Below are 18642 nucleotides of genomic sequence, written 5' to 3'. Positions count from 1 at the left end.
TCTGGACACAAACGTTTTTCAGGAATCAAGTGCTCGCTGAGTGTGACCCAGCCCACGCTCCTGTGGCAGGACTGCTTTCCCGGGGACACTTTGGGTGTCCGCTGGGAGAGGCTGGCATGGTAACGACCCAGGACAGACACCATCTCTGCTGTGCCCTCCACAGCTCTAGGCCACCTGGAAACAGCGGGTGAGTTGTAGCTTGAGATGCTACCAGTTCTGGTGTTTGCTTGGCCGGGGACAGAATGGCTTATTTCAGCTAACCTCCTTGGCAAGTTGGAGCTCAGGCTGGGCAGAGTGCTGTGCGTAAAACAAGCCCCTCGCATTCCCAGAGGAGTGGTTACAGGACGGACGTGGCCATGGAGAGAAGAGTCTGTGTCATCCTGACCGGCCGCTCTTACCTGCATCAGTGAGAAGAAATGGTTCATCGCGATTCCCATCGAGTCCTGCAACCAGCTCTCGTTAATGATGGCCAGACGTTCCTGCTCTGCCTCTTCCTTGCGGGCATCACAGATGTCCCACAGGCGGTCCCGTAAATCCTGAACACAGACACTGCTGTGAGGCTTCAGAATCACAGCTCAGATGACCTCCATATAATAACACTAAAATCCTTTGCCTGTCTTAATGTGCCTGAAGAAAATTTAGACCTAATACACTCATATATTTTATCCCTTCGGTCAACAAATATTTATTTTGCTTCTACTCTGTCAGGCCTTATCTTTCTAAGACCCCCTCAGCACACCTTGTGCCCAGGTCCACAGTTTACTTTATTCATGGGGTGCTATGTTTTAGGTATTCTAATCCTTCCTCACAAGATTTGATTGGCCGGAAAAGACCTTTCAGGGAATTTTTGAGGAAATGGTGTATTGTTGGTGGAAGAAATATGCTGCTTTATTGAATCCGAGGGCATAGGCTTGTTAATTAATCATGAGTGGAGCATGTCATTCTCCAAGAAATAGGGTCTGAGCTTAATAGGATTGTCTGAAAATAAGCTTTGTATTACAGAGCTAGCAGTGAAAAAAAAAATCTTTTAAAGATCTCAGCTCTGCCACTTACCAGATCTTGAGGAATAATGTTGATAATACCTTTCTATGTGTGTCAGTGTTCAGAATATAAGTCATTATACTTATATTGACTCATTTAATGCCTCACAACCACCTTGGGTCCTATTATTTTCTTCATTTTGCAGATGAGGATACTGAGTCAGTCACAGAGAGGTAATTTTCCTAAAGCCACATTATGAGCAAGTGGTGGAGCCAGGATATGAGCCTGTGGTCTTGTCTATACCACTAGATTAGGGCTCAGTTCCTTGACCTGTGAAATGGGGATATTATTTACCCTTTGGATGTGCTGCAGTTAGCCTAAGCCTATAAAGCACTTAGCACAGTATTTAGCACACAATAATTCCTCAGTTATAAACAGTATCATAATCTTATTCATAGCAATAAAATATCTGTTTAATTAAAATCCCATTAAGAAAATATATACAGTCCAATAAAACTTGACAGTTTTCACAATCACAATAATTTATTGAACATTTACTGTGTGTTGGGCATTGTGTTCAGTGCCTGATGTTGATTACCTCACAAATCCCCACAGTAACCAAGGGAGAAGTTTCTGATGAGAAATTTGATGCCCAGAGAGGTTGAGTCACTTGCCTATGGTTTCAGCGTGGTGAAGGCAGGAATTCGAAAGCAAGCAGTTTGATTCCAGTGCCTACAGTGGATTTTACTTCTGTGATGCTGTGTTTATGGAACACTTAGCATTTTGGTTTGTTATCTTGTGGGGGCTTCACATGAAATGAAAACATCACAGGCATTTTTATAGCTCTACGCTAACATCAGAACAGTACGCCGTTCTTTTAGAGCAGATCTTGATGTCCCCCTGGTCTTTGCACAAATGCTATATCAGACATCAGTGAGGACTGGTTTCTGCTCCTTGAACATTTATACATTTTCAAAAGACAGGAGAGGAAACAGTTGAGGAGAAAGTACAAAAGCAGGAGCCTGGGACCTCGTTTCTAGTTCTCTTTCTGCTCCCGACTCACTGGGAGGCCTTAGCAAGTACCAGTGTCTCTGTGGCTTGGTTTTCTAATGGTAAAGTGAGGACAACATGATAGCAGAACCTTTCCATTAACTTCTTAGGATTGGAATGAAAGAAACCAAGGACAAGGAATATTACCAGGAATAAAGAGGTTAACTACTGTCAAATAGGATTATGGATTTGTCGTTTCCAGTTTTGCTTCTTTTAAATATCTAATCTGTCTCCAATAAACATATGGTACTTTTGGAATACAGGAGGGCCAGGATTGTGAATAGGCAGGAAAGAGATAGGAAAGGCAGATATGTTTTAGGATTACCGTTTGAGGAATGTCTAAGAACAGGTAAAAGACTTCAGTTTGCTGGGACATTGATTAATGCAATACCTCCTGGATTAAACCCTCCAACACCCTGGTCATCCAAGTTACCATAATGCCTTCACTTAATTTCAATAACTTCCCAGTTGGTTTTCCAACTGCTCTCAAACACACCAAGCGTCCTCCCTCTTCAGTGCCTTCACTTTTCCTTATGCCTGATACACTCTTCCTCCCAAAATCTGCATGGCTTATCTCATTCAATCTCTCCTGTCCTGAGTTTGCTCAAATATTGCCTTCTCAGTGGGTCTTTCCACAACTATCATATACTAAATGGTATATCAACGTTCCTTCCCTCCCTGCCCTCCTTTCCTCCTTCACATAGCTCATATTATCAGTGACATACTGGCTATACATTTACTTGTTTATTGCTTATCCTTTGCATTCTGGCCCCCAGAACATAAATATCCTGAAGTCATAGGATTTTTTTTGTTCAGTGTTGAATCACCTGCCCCTTGAGCAGTGCCGGGACCATGGTAGATGCTCAATAAATAGTCACAGAGCAGATGAATGGGTCATGGGGTAGAGCTTGGGAATTTGTTGTTGTTGACAAATAAATACTGAGATTATAATCAGATATGACTACTAGTAGCCTATACTTAAGGTTGTGGAAGGGGAAAGAATTCCCCTGACAGGATAAGGGGCTCTGTAAATCTACACAGGAAAGACAAAAGGTGAGAGATTGAAATCAGGCTTCATGTACATCAGAGGACCTTTTCTAAAGCATCAGGGTAATATACTCCATTTATGAATTTATCAAAATCTGCCTGTCTACCAAGTGCCAGGCACTGTGCTGCTGGAATACAAAGATGTATGAGATTTGGTACCTTCCCTCAAGGGATCTATTCAATAGAGGCAACACTTCAGGCTTTCTGGGATGTTCCCTCATTCCCCTTCTCCCTGACATTAACCAACCATATAATTGTATCCAAGAGAGGCACGTACTTAATACCAGGCTTGAACACACTTACATGACCCAACAAAAGGGTTAGGAGTCTACAAAATAGATGCCCGGAATGCTCTTGCACCTCTGGCCTTGGTTTCTCCTTCCAGAAACATTGGCTACCATATTCTCATTCTGAACTCAAAGTACAGAAGAGCGATTGTTCTTGAAAGTTGGCAGGTCAGTGTTCAAACCATTTCCCTCCTCATCCTCACACCTCATGAGAGTAAGAAGGGGATGAATTAGGCTTTTGAAGTACAAGATTTGAGAGTGTGGAAACTCTGGCCCCGCAGGTCATGGATTCCCTTACATTCACTCTTTGGTGTAGTTCAGCCTTCGTTTCCTCATCATCCCACAGGTCATCAGGAAGAGAGTTGAAATCAGCCTGCCACTGAGATACAAAATCTTGCTTGTGGTCCGGACGCCTTAGAAACTGCTGGAAACCTGTTCTGTAAGGCATTCGGAGAATCAGACGGAGCTTATCTGTCCCGCCTGTAAACTACACGGTTGTAACTTTGGAAACTTTACTTACCTAATATCATATAAGTAAGCAATCACCGTATGCTGGCCTTCTCTCAGGTGCCTGAGTACTGTTTTGATGGAATTTATATAGGAATTTTCTATCAGTTTCCAGTAAGGTACTAAAAATGATCGTATTTCCTGTTAAATGGTAAAGCATAAAAATCATAAGTTCAAAGTGAAGATTCTTCTGTGTAATTGAGTCAAAAGGGCACTACTAAGCAAGAAGCTCAAGATGTAACTGCAGCCACTTAAGACATCTCTGTGAAACTTCTTGCTCCTCCTTCCTCCCCCTCCCCCAGCTAATTCCTATTTCAAATCATTCTTCGTGCCTGAGCTCAGACATATTTTTTTCCAGAAATCCTTCCCTGATCCAACAAGTGTATAGGGTCATCGTCTGAAGTTCTGAAGTCCCACCTTAGCACCCTGTACTTCTCTCATTAGAGAACTGATGGCATTAATTGTAACTGCTTATTTATTTGTCTATATTCACCTCTAGAACAGCAGTCTCATAAAACCAGGAAGAATTACTATCTTATTCACCACTAAACAGTTTTTCCTATAATTACCACAGTGTCTGGGACATAGTAAGTGCTCAAGAAATATTTATTGAATGAATGAATTGAATAATCACAGACCTCACATTTTGCCTAAGTTGGAGAACACCTAGGGTTCATGTCAGGGTGATGATGAATTATTTCTCTGAATACCCCCTTGAGGTTTTACCTTTGCTGTAAAGTGCACCACGAAAATCAGAAAGTTTCTTTTACATTATCTTTAATGATGCAAATAAACAATGAAAAATAAGAAGTAATCAAATTGAAGGTACATATTATATTTTAATATAAACTTGCTCTACTAATTTTTCCCTTATTGGTTGTGCATTTATTTATTCAGGGACTTGCACATGGGGACCTTGGAGGTCATCTGGGCTAACTTCCTCTTCAACTGAGAAATACTAAGAGGTCTAGAGACAGATTATCCAATCTCTGTGGACCTCACTGATACATTAGGCACATTTCAATACAACCCCCTCCAGGGTCACACAACTTGTGTCAGTGGAAAATGCTTCCTGTGTTGAGCAGAAATTTGCCTTTCTGTATTTTCTACTTATAAGCCCTAGCTGTGCCCTTTGGAGAAGGACAGTCTACATTCACACCATCTTCCCTATGACAGCCTGTCAAATATTTGAAGACATTGGTGAGGAGAAGTAGGATGGGATTCAGGATGAAACTCACTTGCTTTTGTATTTCCAGCACCTAGTACAGCATTTGCAAATAACAGGTACTCAACAGATGTTAATATAGATGTAAGCAGAGTCACCTGAACCCAATTTTATCATCAGTTAAATTTTCAGGACACTGGATGGCTTCATCTGGTTCTAAAGGCCTATGATTTCATGTCTAACCATACTTCAAGTATTCATTTATCATACACATTTACAGTTCTTTCAATGCTCCTCTGAAATTATTTTAACACCTTTCTCTTACCTAGAGCCCCTCTCTGGTTTCTAATTTTTCATGATCTCTCTTAAAAGATGTGGTATCCAGAGTGGTGCTGAATACCATTTTAAGTAAGCTGACTACTAAACCTCCCTCCTGGTGACGTCAAGCCATTAATTAACACACTGTGCGAGGAGAGTTACCACCTAGGAATGGACTTAATTGAACTAACATCCTGTTCACAGTTCTTATTTATTTACAAGAATTTCATGAGAAATTGTCAAATACTATTTTGAATTCAAGATATACTATGTTCATGGTACTTCTCTGACCCACCTACTCAACCTTGCTATCAAAGAAAAGGAACAGGCCAGTTCAGCAGGACTTAGTCTTAGTAAACCTGTCTGACCTCTGGGTGATCATTTTGTATGTTACAAGTGCTCAGAAGGCATGTGTTTAATAATTTTCTTTCCAATTTTGTCAGGGATTAACGTCTGGATCATTGGTCTTGCATGCTACTAAATCCCATCCACCTTTTGTTAAACATTTAGTCATTAGCCCACATCTGGTCTTCCAGATTCTCCTGTATCTTCTGTGATTTCTATAAGTTATCGATAATGTCCCATCTGTAGTTTCTTTAATTCTCTGGGATGTTATTTTTCTGGGTCTAGGCACTTGAACTTATGTAATGTGACTAGATGTTAAGACCTATCCTTTCCAATTAAATAGTCTTCTCTTCATTGACTGAAGCATAACAGGAAATTGGGTAGCCAAAGCAAGTATCCTCCAAGCTTCAGAAGCTAGAAAGCAAAGACCTATCACACCACTGCCTGCTTGGTGGTCTCTGAACCTTCCCTTGGGGCTGGCAAAGGGATAAGGACCCAGGCTCCCCTTGAACTTGGTTGCTGTCTCCACCTGAGAGATCCAGATATGGAAGCAATCCCCCTCTTTCTCTCATTCTGTCTCCTTCCCCGTGCCTATTGAGGTAAGGTATATCTGGGGTCCCTGGAAGGCCTGGAACTAGGGTTGCCAGATAAAGTATATGATGCCTATATATACTTCATTGATTACCTGAAATTCAAATTCATTTAACTGGGCATCTGTTTTTCCTCTCTATTAGTAGGTAAGCTGTGCAGCTCATGTGTGAGAAGCTTAGAGTAGAAAAGGACTAGGGTAGGTCATGTGGCCTGCTTTGTTTCCAGGTTCTAGGCTAATTCTGCTTGTAGCAAAAAGGAGTTCTGTACATGGTTTCACTTAGGTAACTAGAGGCCCGGGCTGTATATCCTCCCATCGTCCCTCCAGACCAACTCCCCATCCTGCTCAGTGATTGCTCTAGGAGGCTAACTCATGTGAACTACTTCAGGAAACTCCCTTGCCTTCCACCTCCCAGGCAAGAGATGTGAGAGCAGGAAGGACATGAGGTCTGGTTAATGTTTCCCTGCTCCTCTCTGCTGGTCACTGTGGGTGGCTGCATCCTCTGGGAAGGCCACAGTCCCTGGCAGGTGGCCCATGCACAGGTCTTCTTGAGGTCTGGACATCTGCTCCCTGTCCTCACCTTCTCAGGCCTAGGGGCCATAATAGCTCCTGGCTATCTCTTGTTGAGGGTAACAATCTAATCCTTGTAGATTTTCTCATTTACTGGCCACATACATAAAAATCATCCTTTATTCAACTTTCTTTAAATTATCTTCTGTTTTCTGCCAGGATCCTGACTAGATGATCTACAATGGAAGCTGGTGCCATATCTCAGTGTGAATATTTATTTTTCACTCATGTTCTCTATTTCCCTCTTGCCCTCTATGAATTTATTTCTCTCAAGGGCTTCAATGTTAGGAATAAAGGGTTAGATTTTAATATTTTTGTCCCTCACTCTCCAACTCCTACCAAATAATATCATTTTAATTTTATCTCCTTCCTAACAACCACTTCTGTATCCTGCTTCTATGACAGTTTTTGAATATATTTATTTTTCAAAGTAGCTACTATTTGGCTGAGTGATATTAATTACACACATCTATAATTCTATCATTTAATGTTCTCATCTTCAAATATTTTCTGTTCTAATTTCTCCCTCAATGCTAATTAATTCATCAGAGCCTTATCAAGAATCTCTAACATACTCTTCACTGTATTTGATTCTGTATTGAATACAGTGAATTGTCCCACATGTTCCTACCCTCCCCCAAAGAGTTTACAATTTAATTGAGGAGATAAGTAAGACATTTCCCCAGGAATGCTCAATAATAATTGCAATTCATGATTGGATCTCAAGTGCCTGGCACAGATGGTCAGGGCTAAGAGTTCATAAGATTAAGAAACCATGGAGGACTGGAATTAAGAAGACAGGGACTGAGTCTTTCAAAAAACTCTTTGTCTTTTAAAAAGTTTTAAAAGAAAGACCATTCTGTGTGATTCCCCCAAGATGATTTATCTATTAAAGCAGCCCGATTTGCCTAGGTGACAACTGGGCTTTGCAGCTGTCAGAGCATAAAGAACTGAATGGAGCTTCCAGGGCTCACCTGGGCATCTCCTTGCCTGACATTAGGGTACCCATTTAAAGAGCTCAGGCCAGATAGCTCTCTGTTCTTTTATTAGTTTAGTTAGCTTCAAAATTTTACTTCTATTTCTAAAAAGTCAGGGGTTAAACTTCACTTGGAAGCATTATGATGTGGGCATAAGAGCACGGTTGGAGGGCTATAATTTGCTGGATATGTGTTCTGGGGAAGATATTCTTCCAGGAAACTGCATCTCTGCTTGTCCCTGGGGTGAAAATTGGTCCTCAAAGAACCCATTTGTTCCCCTGATTGCAGCACTCAACAGCCGCTCAAAGCATGACTCAGAAACTTTAGGGAGCAGAGAAAGCATGGGATGTGATTCAATGAGTATTTGCAAAAGATCACCTCAGCTTTTTGATGAATATATATATTACCAGCTACAAAAGGCCTTTCGGATGGTGCAAATAATGGTGTGAATCTTCCTATAAAGAGGAGAAAGAACAGATTCTACTAGCTTGAGTCTAAACTGCCGTACCTGAGGAATTGGTTCATTCACATACACCCATTCTTCTGATCCTGGCTTAGATGGGGGTGGCACTACTGGGGCAGGTGACACATCTGTAGAGTCAGCAGGTGATTTCTTTACTGGAACTTTCCCTCCTGGAGATTTTCCTCTGGGAGAACCTTAAACATGCATATTAAATCATGCCATTACAAGGAGATGAATGGGACCAGATTGTGGTGGATGGATAAACCTATGATGCCATGGATTTCAGGCAATTCATTAACTACTTTTTAAGCAACTTTGGGCAGCCTTACCAAATACAAAATAAAAAACATCATTTTCTATAGTCTCCAAATTAACCAATAATATCTATAGCAATTTTTTTTTAAAGCAATGCAACTTCTCTTGTCCAATTAGCTATGGAAAACAACTTGATATTTTATTTTCATCTCTGTCCTTGCTTCCACAATGAACACATGGTTTTTACAAAGTTTAGGCGCCAGAGAAAAGTGTATTTTATTTACTATTGCAAAAACTGGCAAATTAAACACTCACCCTGGATGAGAAAGAGGGTAGCTATAACAGGAGCGGTGCTCTTGGCGTTCTTTGAAACCCAGGGGAGGAGCAGGGAGAAAGAATGCTATTGTAGGAGTCAGTGAGGGATGTAGGGGAGGAGAAGGGGTACCTCCTGAATATTCCCACATTCCCTGCATGAGACAGAGGGCTTCTGAGCTGGGAAACTATATCTCTTTCTACAGTCAGGGTATAGGGATGAAGGCAACTGCTGTGCTGTAGGTCTGGCTGAATTAAGACATGCGGGGGAGGGGAGAAGAAGGAAGGGGAGAGAAGGAGAGGGAATGGAAAGAGAGAGGAAGGAGGAGAAGGAAGAAAAGGAGGTGGAGGAGGAGAAAGAGAAAGAGGCCTAATTTCAGCTCAGAACCCAGAAAGGGCATGTGCCCCACTCTCTGTGAGAACATCCAGGGGGGGATTTTAGACCTGCGAAGCAGTACCCTTATGGTCTGAAAGATCTTGTGATTGGTCAAACTACCTTAACTCAGAAAGCACTGATATTTCCTTAAAGGTTCAAAGTTATAGTTTAGAAATTCACTCAGTTTAAATTCCACTTATTTTCAGTTTCCTTATTAAGATTTTAGATGCAGTTTATAGATGCCTGCAGAATTTGCAGCACTTTCTTTCCCCAAAATATATTTCTTTAATGAGTATTATTTAATGATAATGCTGTTTAGAAAAGTAAATATATCTTCCACTTTTATACTAGTTTAAAATATATGGATTATAAGTAGAGGGGATATTGTTAATTATGTCATATGAACAGTTTAAATGACTTCTACTTATACAATTAAAACCAGTATTCATCATCTACAAGTTTAAAGTTGCATCTAGGTTTTTTTTAATTAGAAAAATTTAAGAGCATCTTTGTTCAGGTGAAAACCAAAAATGTTCATAACTTGATATATTTTTCTATATGATAATTTTTCATTCTCTGAACTGAATCTCTGGTGAAATAAAAGTGACAATACTATGGCCACTTTAAGATGAATTTCTCAAAGGAGAATTCCTAAGGAGAACTTTGTAATTATAAACGTGAGACTGGAATGAGTTTCTTTTTCTTCTTTTCTTATATATCAAGAACATTCAGTGAAAACTGAGGGAGCCAGGGAACATTTTTGGACAATGTGCTTTGATTTCATTTAACTTTTATCTAATTGCTAACAATGAAAATGCTAAAGGGTAAAAGATTTGAATGAATAAAAATGTATCTATGTCACCATGAGTGAAAATAGGTGCCACTTTTGAACAAAATCTATTGACATCTCAAATGTCATGAGGGTCATTCCTTTTTAAGTACCACCCATGCAACCATGTGAAGACTTCAGTTTCTAATAAGATATTTGCTTTCATTTGGAAGTTGGATTATTGAGTCCTCAGTGTGGCCATTCTTCATGCATAAAATTCTGGAGAGTAATCTATGCTTAGCATATCGTAAAGATAGATTTTAGCAAATTTTTTTTTGGCCAGTTATAAGAACCTAATGGTATTACACAGAAGCACGTGGAGTGAGAACAAGTATAAATAAAATGAGGTCAAAAGAAAAATGCAATCTTAGGACATGGGATTTATTTAATCATTTTATCAGTAAAGAAATGGTCAAAGTTGAAACGATAGAGCAATAGGCTTGAGCAAAGAAAATAACATAGTAGGAGCTCAGTAAAGGTAAGAATAAACTTGATCAATTGATGAGAGGACATTAAGAAAACTAGAACACTTTCAGATTAAGTTGGCACTACTCAGGGAGATGAGAGGATTGTAGGAAGAAGGAAAAGATGCGAAAAGTCTGATTTTTTTAAAAGAAAGGCATTATTATTACCTTTCAGTCCTAAAATATTTCCTAGTAGGATCTGGCTTAATTAAGGGCTTCCCTAGGTAGAAGTTAGAAAACTGGTTAACAGTGATGGCTTTCTTATTGCCTTGGTTCAGCGAAAAACGACTCTGGTTGGTAACTGAAGTGGAGACTCAGGATGCCTTGGCTAAGATGAAAATTTTTGCTCTGCAGCAACGTGGCCAGGAAGAGAAAGAGGTCAGTGCCAGGTAAGGAGCCAGAGATGGAACATGAATCAGCTTATTCTCTAAATCGCTATTGAGAAGCTATTTTGGAAAAGTTTTCTCTCCTTGGTGTCCTAGAGTTCATATTGTTAGTCTGTGTGGAGCTGGAGATATGGAACATGGGCAACTATAAAGTAATGAGGACTGGTTCTTTGGAATCCTTTATAGGACCTGATTTTAGTATAATTGTACTCAGTGATAAGCGTTGGAAACTCCTTCAGTCAATTTTGCAAAGGATTCCCCTTTTTGCCCACAGTCTTTAATAACTTTGTCTGGAGTCAATAATCATATCCCATACTTATTTAGCCCCATTTACTCTGAGCCAGATTCTGTTCCAGCTGCTTTTTGGGATATTTACTAATTCCTTACTACAGCCACAGAGAAGTTACTTTTATGACCTCATTTTACATAAGAGGGAACTGAGACTCACTAAGGTCAAGTTACTTGCCCTAAGTCACTCGTATGGTAAATGGCAGAGCTAGAATGTCGGCCCAGGCAGGCTGGCTCCAGAGTCCATGCATTTGACTGTCATACTTGATTGCCTTTTAGTGTCTATTGATGTAATTCATGTTCAAAAGTGTTCAGTAGATTGATATTTAGAAATTTGCAAGCTTTAGAGTAGTTCTTTTAATACTATTTGCTTGGCTCATAAATTGATTTTAGGACTGTGTTCTATTTACATTGCATTACAATTAAATTACAATTTAATTTTTCTACTGGTGGTGAAAATTTTATTAAAAGCTACAGTCTGAGAAATCAATTCATTGAAAGACTCATACTAAAGAGTATAAATAATATTATTTAACTCATTTATATTAGATGATGGTATTAAGGCAAAATCCAGGGAAGCTATGAGAACAGTGTTGAGAGTTAATATGGAGTGTAGATTACATTCGCCAAAGTGTAAAGAGGCTCTAACTTTTCCTTCTCATAGGTTAATGATTCCTAACAAAACACTACCTTATTTATTTTGACTCTCAATTTCCTCATCTTTGAAGTGGGAAATGATCATTTATGCTTCACAGGTGGTTATGAGGATTACGTGAGATTATAAAAATTATCTTGTATAGTTCCTGGCGTAGGGCAGGTACTCCATAAGAGGTAGTTTGTTACTATTAGTATGAATTATATTATCAAAGGAGATTGTTGAATTTTGATATCTGAACCATGATTGTAAATTAATCATCAACTTTCTAATGTGTGGCATCAACTTTCAGATGAAACCTAACGTGTTTTGCATGTGCTCTAAAATCTATTAAGACCTTGTACATTGCACCACATACTCTCCTCTGTTTAAGGTCCCAGGTGTTAAAAAATGTATTTTAGAAATTAATCCTAGAAAAACTTAGGGCTTTTTATTTCTATTTCAAAGTATTGTTATATACATGTTGTTTTTAAAAATGTAATCCAACTTAAATATTTTGGGGAACAGGACATCTTATAAGTAATACATTAGAAATAGCTGAATGTTTCTGATATTCCAATGGCTAAAATAGGACAATAAGTCTTGGGCATCAGTATAGTAGTTCTTCAACTTTAGGGATCACCAGAATTCCCTAGAGGGCTTATTAAAACACAAATTGCTGGGCCCCTCCAGGAGTTTCAGATTCAGTAGGTCTGGGGTGGGGCCAAGCATTTGTTTTTTCTAGTAAGTTCCCAGGTAATGCAGACGCTGCTGGTCCAGGACTGAGCTTAAAGAGCCACCATGTTAGTAGATGCATCTAGGTATTTCAATTCCATTTCATTTTCATCTTTTTTCTCTGTTCTTCCATGTCTTTCCAATTAAATGTCATTAATGTTTATAACATTGAAATAACATTTATTGCTACGTGGCCTGATAGCACCAAAAGTTTAAGTCAAATCAGAAGGCAAGCACTGGAACAGTCCCAATACTAATACACGCGCAGGCCAGAAGAACTAAAAAGGACATGAGTTCCAAACATTTATCCCACAGATCTCTAGTCCCAACGGATACCCCTCCAAGAGAGAGTTCTGCAGCCACAATGTTTTGGGATATTACATAGTGTATCTCCTACTGCCTTAGAGATAGATGCTTACAGGAGATACATGTCTATATTGACATCTATCTCAGTTGAGATTAAAAACATTTTAATTTGGTGTAACTCAGCATTTTCTGAAATTGGTTGATTAAGGAAAACGCTTCATTTAGCCCTTAATTAGCACCTCCTACATAAGGTCATAGAGTTGAAAAGCCCTTATTTTATGAAGGAATAAGGTGGGACCATGGCAAATCGTTGAAGATAATAAGAAATGCTTTAAGAACACCATAAATACAATTGCAAATGGCATTTCAGTGTCAAGATTTTGGAGGGAGAAGGTTGGGATTGATCTAATACACAGAGAAAAATAGGGATGAGTCAAAGATTCCAATAGCAGGAAACAATGATAAGTCTGAAGGAAGGAGAAAGGAGATGGTTCCTCAAATCATAAGAGATGCTTTCAGTATAATTGGTATCAAACAGCCTGTGAGGTAAACAGATAACCAATGAATAGTGTTCACCCCTAATGGAATTAGTTCCAAATATTAAGAATTAAAATCATTAAGACTTCCTCTTAATGAAGGAAATCCTGTTATACATGCCAAAACAACAGCATTTCTATGTAAAAGAAAGACTTCTAAATCTTGATCGAGAGTTTACCTATTTCAAATATTACTGAACACAGTAGAAATTGTGTTTATGGAAATAGAAACACAATAGTAAAATAAAAGCAAAAAAATGTTTGAAAGTTCTTGAAGTTACTTAAACTGAGCTAACTGCATGACTCCAGTGAATATATATATTTTACTGGTTGAACTTGTAGTTGCTTATGGTTTGAGTGTGTATACTTTTATCTAAGGATGCTCTCAAAGCATGTGAATTATTATGTCTAACGATGATTTGGCACCTAATATGCATAAATATATTTAATTCCTATTTTTGATGATTCTATGCTGATCCTTCATTTGCTTTTGCTGATCACAATAAGAAAGCAAGGGATGCATAATGTAAATGTGAAAATTATTCTCCTATTTGTAAACAGGTGAGATAGAGCAGAGCATAAATTATAGCCAAAATTATAGCTAAATATTTCATCTCAGTGCTAACTCACCAATGACTCTAGTTATATAAGCCTATCAGGTCATATAATCAGAGAAGGGTAAGATTCTTTGAGAATCATGGTTATGCATCTTTAAATGCCAAAATAAAGATCCTTTTAAGCCCATCATTTTGTGGACATGGCACAATCTTGGGCTGCTACTACACTGGCAATTTGTAATGAAAAATTAAGCAAAGGTACATACTTCATGACAACCCCCTTTGTATGTACCCTGCATAAGTCAACTGTATGTGTCCACAACTACATTTCAATCTTTAATTGGTTGGTGTAGCAGCTTCAATGTACAATCTAATTAATATGCTTTTTAAAGCCTATTTTCTTCTACCAACTATAAATTATTTACAAAATTTTATCCTCTTTATTTCACAGAAATAATTAAAATAAAATAGAAAAAAAAAAAAAGAAATTAGGGTCAGGAAAAATACAACTTAAAGTAGAAGGTCAAAACCAGGAGAGGAATTAGAAAGCAGACTCTGGGATCTAGGTCCTTGCACAGATACTAAATCTTAGACACTAATTTGTTTCTGTACTTCTAGATAGCCAAAAAAGAAAAGGAAGTGCTATCATTTAGAGGTGCTAATTATCTAGCCATGCAGAGGAAGAAAGATTTTCCAGTTCCTTGATTCTGAATGAAATTTCCCACCTAGGATTTCACATAGGGGCGACTTAATGATATAATGGGCATATTATCCCTTCAGAAAATAAAATACCAGGTTATTATTGGTATAATAAAAGTTTTACCTCCACTGCTATTGTGTTGAGGACTTTATATCAAAGTGCTTATCAGTGAAAGTAATTCCATGGGGGGTCCAAGAAAATACGGTTCAGCATGTAGTTTTCTGATGGCGTAGCTTAGCCCAAGGATAACACCTGTAATATCTATGATGAATGGATATTCTGTATCTTAGATATTCTCTAAATTACTCCTCACAAGCCTCACTTTTCTCAGCAGGACCTTTGCTAAGACCCAGGCTACAGAAACACTGAGGTTCTGTTTTATTGGCAAGGGCTTATGGTTTACAAACGCCTGAGAGAGGTATTCAGTGTATACTACTACATAAATACAGCTATTTTCACTGAAAATTATAAAATGCAGAATTACATTTAATCATATCTATCTTGATCTGTACCTTTTCTTTTGAGTGAAGTTTCACTTTTCTTCCCTTTTCCTTCCTGAGGAGATTCTCGATTACCATGCGGGGGTTCTAAACAAAATTCAACACATAAATATCATTGATGATTTTCTTCAATATCCTGGGCTATGATTTGTAAGAAATCAAATGTTATTTCTCAAAAACAGTTATATTTGTGAACTGCCTAAAATGGCTTAGGCCTTTACTGTGAGTTAAAATTAATCTGAAGACAGACTGTAGATTGAAATTTCTTGAATGACAACCCTGATAGTACTATTCTATTTTGTGACACTGAGAAGTTGAGTCCTAAGCTTAATATCAACATTTGGTAGTGAATTTGATTGTAAACTCTTTAATGCAACATAGTTGCAGAATTTTAAAAGTTAGTCACAAGTCCATTTGAAGCAGATGGCTCTATTTGGATATAGTTCACTGGAATGATCCCTATACAATAAGACAACTGGGTCTGTGACAAAAATGATGCCAAAACACCTGGAAGAAGAGTTAAATAACCACATTGCTTTGCTATGGAGCATCCTTGAACTTCTATTGACCCCACATTTGGTTGCCTTGTGACTTCTACATTCCACTGTGCATTGACTGTAACTTGTAATGCAAAGGATGGTTTGGGAATATATACGTTGGGTTCCCCAGAATCTAATTCAAAAACATATTGGAAAGGGGAAAATGGAGGTCAATAAGGTGTCCCAAATAATAATTAGTTCTTTGAAAAAATCACTACATCCCACATAATTTACCAAACAAGTTTAGTCATCTTCCTCCCTTTGCCCTGGGCTACAGTTTTTTTTTTTTTTCCTTCATTGGAAGAATGCACATATGGGACAATTTAAATGCTTGTGATGGAGAGATCATCTGACCTATTCTTTGTATTTAGAAGTGTTTGTTACTTATAAGAATGTGTAAATACATAACTCATATCACTTTTACATTTAAACATCTCAGCTCCAAAAACCAAGATTCCATAGAAATAAGACAAGTGAAGGAAAGAAGGAGTAACCCTGAAACTTTGTTAATCTCCATAAAAGGACTTTTAAACATCCAAATAGTTGAACACCAAACTCATTCATAAATAAATAAATAAATCCAAACATTTGAATTAGTTGCTTTTTTTTTTTCTTTGAAATAAGCTTAAAAAAAAAAAATAAGCTTAATAAAAAAAGTCTAGATAACCTCTTAGTTCCTTTAATAACAATACTCTGGGTAACCAATCATTTAGCTCTAAACTTTACAAAAGGCAACAGCAAAGAAGGTAAAAATAGAGACACCTAAGACATTGAACTTATAAAGTATTGTGAGCAAGTCTAATTTCTGCTGGGGATAGCATGCACTTTGCCTATTTTTAAAAATTATTTCCAAAATGTATTCTGAAATTGCAAAATATATTCCTAGTAGCACGGATAGATAGCAAGCACTACCATACTTTGTCACACTCAGAACTTTAGTTTTAAATTAAATTCTGACATTTGGTAGTAGACTTGATAATAAACCCTTTAATGGGACATAACTGTGAAGTTTTTCAAATTTAATCTCAAATGCATTTGAAGCAGATATAAAATACAGAACTGTTAAAAATTAATAAACAGAAAGCACAAATAAATAGAGTCAGGAAACCAGAAGGGGGAGCTCTCATGCCCTAAGAGGACAGCATTGCCCAACAGGAGGAAGGAAGACTCCTCTTCTTTCCTGGCAAGGACTCAGCCAATGAAAAGCCATGGACTCATCAAGTACTATGTCCCTCCCAACTTCCTTTTCCCCTCTGTAGAAGCATTCTCCTTCCCTTGTCATGCAGAGACTTGCACATGGCTTGCCATGGTTGCAAACCCCGAATTATAATTTCCTGCTGATTCTGAATAAACCCATCTTTGCTGGAGAAATATCTGGCAGTCTATTTGTTTCAGGTCAACAGACCCATATACAATGTAGAACTATATTTGGACAAAATGACTATTAGTACTTAGTGTACTATACTTCCTTCTTTACCCTATTTCCACACCCCCTTTTTTTTTTTTTTTTTAAGTAAATAATTTCTCTTTTCTTCTCAACTTTTAAAGGAGATTGTAATTGGATGTTTGCTTTGGGTTTGTTCAGAAGCCTTAGGCTTTTAGTTCTGTAAGTATGGTCTTTTGAAAAAATTGTAAGTTATTTATATAAAAATAAACAAACCTGGCAACTTCCCTTCCTAAAATCATTTATCCCAGCTTCCCTGAGCTGTAAGGGCAGCGCAGCCTGTGCTATTGCCTCATCAACGTCTACTAGCACTGAGATCCCCTTGCAATGATGCGTTGCAGTTGGAAGGCAGTAATTGGGCCCCTGGGGATTAATTCTTCTGTACATTTTTAAAGATCAGGCACTAACCCTGCCCTTGGTGGAAAAAAGAGACAGATACAACCACTCTTTGGAGCAACAATAGCTTTATTATTCCTCCAATGCACAGTATTCAAGTATACAATTTTATTTAATTTCACGAGCAAACTTAAGAAATTTAAAGGCTGAACCGTGTTGCAACCAGAAATGCTAAAGATGGGTTTCAGGGAATGGCTCCAATCCACAGATACTCCTGACTGTGAGGCCGAGGGGAGGAAAGGGAGGGGAGGCCACGGCCATAGGTTAAAGGCCTAGATGGGTAACTCCAGGCTCCCTTGAGCCTCTGTGGAAACTGTCTTCCCTGGCTAAACAGCATTTTTAAGGTTTCCATTTGTCCTTCAGACCACTGCTTTGTTTTTTTTTAATTGCTTTGTGCTTTATTGTTTCATATGATAAAATATTTTTTTTAGAATTTGCATATTTTGCCTTTAGTTAAGCCCCACTTTATTGGAGTACAATGGTCTTTAATAGACCATAATATATGTTATTAAAGTTTTCAAATGTATTTGTTTAATATAAATAAATTGAATTAAAAAAATCAGACCCATCTCAAATCTCCATGAAGTAGAAATATTATGGAGTTTAGAAATGCAATCATGACACAATATCAAGAATACCTAGGTAGACTTGTGTAACTGCACAGCCAGCTACTTACAAAGCTAAAACCAGCCACTAGAGCCACATTTGTTTCATACACACAGCACCAAGCTGATCCTGGCATTCTCCCAATATCACACATTTCAACAATTGAGGATTTTACTTTTGTCATTATATTGCCTACCACTTGACTTAATGGTCCTTAGTGGTTAAGAATCTAGAAAGAACTTAAGCTAAAAAATATTCTCTATAGAAACTCTATTCATGTATGTTATATATTATAAATATACAAGTTTACTGAGATGTCAGGTGCTTGTTCCTAGCCTTTTATAATCACACAGCACTGAAGAGTGACAGTTACATATAAATTTTCGTCTCTAAAGAATGCTGTTGGTATGTTTCCTTATTCCTGTGGACAACAGGTTGTGCTCTCATTTGCTGACGATGGTCTCTCTTTTTGCAAAAACA

The 18642-nt window shown here is 38.1% G+C and overlaps 1 protein-coding gene across 1 annotated transcript in view; it reads right to left on the bottom strand.

Moving 5' to 3' along the window:
* Positions 1-18642, bottom strand: part of SPEF2 (sperm flagellar 2) — a 176676-nt gene that overhangs the window by 71680 nt on the left and 86354 nt on the right. The window contains exons 20-24 of the mRNA XM_036847598.1: positions 15190-15264; positions 8345-8493; positions 3886-4013; positions 3664-3802; positions 399-536 (exon numbers count right to left, since the gene is read on the bottom strand). Coding sequence (XP_036703493.1) covers positions 399-536; positions 3664-3802; positions 3886-4013; positions 8345-8493; positions 15190-15264 — 629 coding nt within the window. The remainder of the gene's footprint in view (positions 1-398; positions 537-3663; positions 3803-3885; positions 4014-8344; positions 8494-15189; positions 15265-18642) is intronic.

The sequence above is a fragment of the Balaenoptera musculus genome, chromosome 3 (assembly GCF_009873245.2).
Source record: "Balaenoptera musculus isolate JJ_BM4_2016_0621 chromosome 3, mBalMus1.pri.v3, whole genome shotgun sequence".
NCBI classification, from domain to species: domain Eukaryota; kingdom Metazoa; phylum Chordata; class Mammalia; order Artiodactyla; family Balaenopteridae; genus Balaenoptera; species Balaenoptera musculus.
Note: the sequence above shows the minus strand (reverse complement) of the source record. Positions and strands in the feature narration are given on the sequence as shown.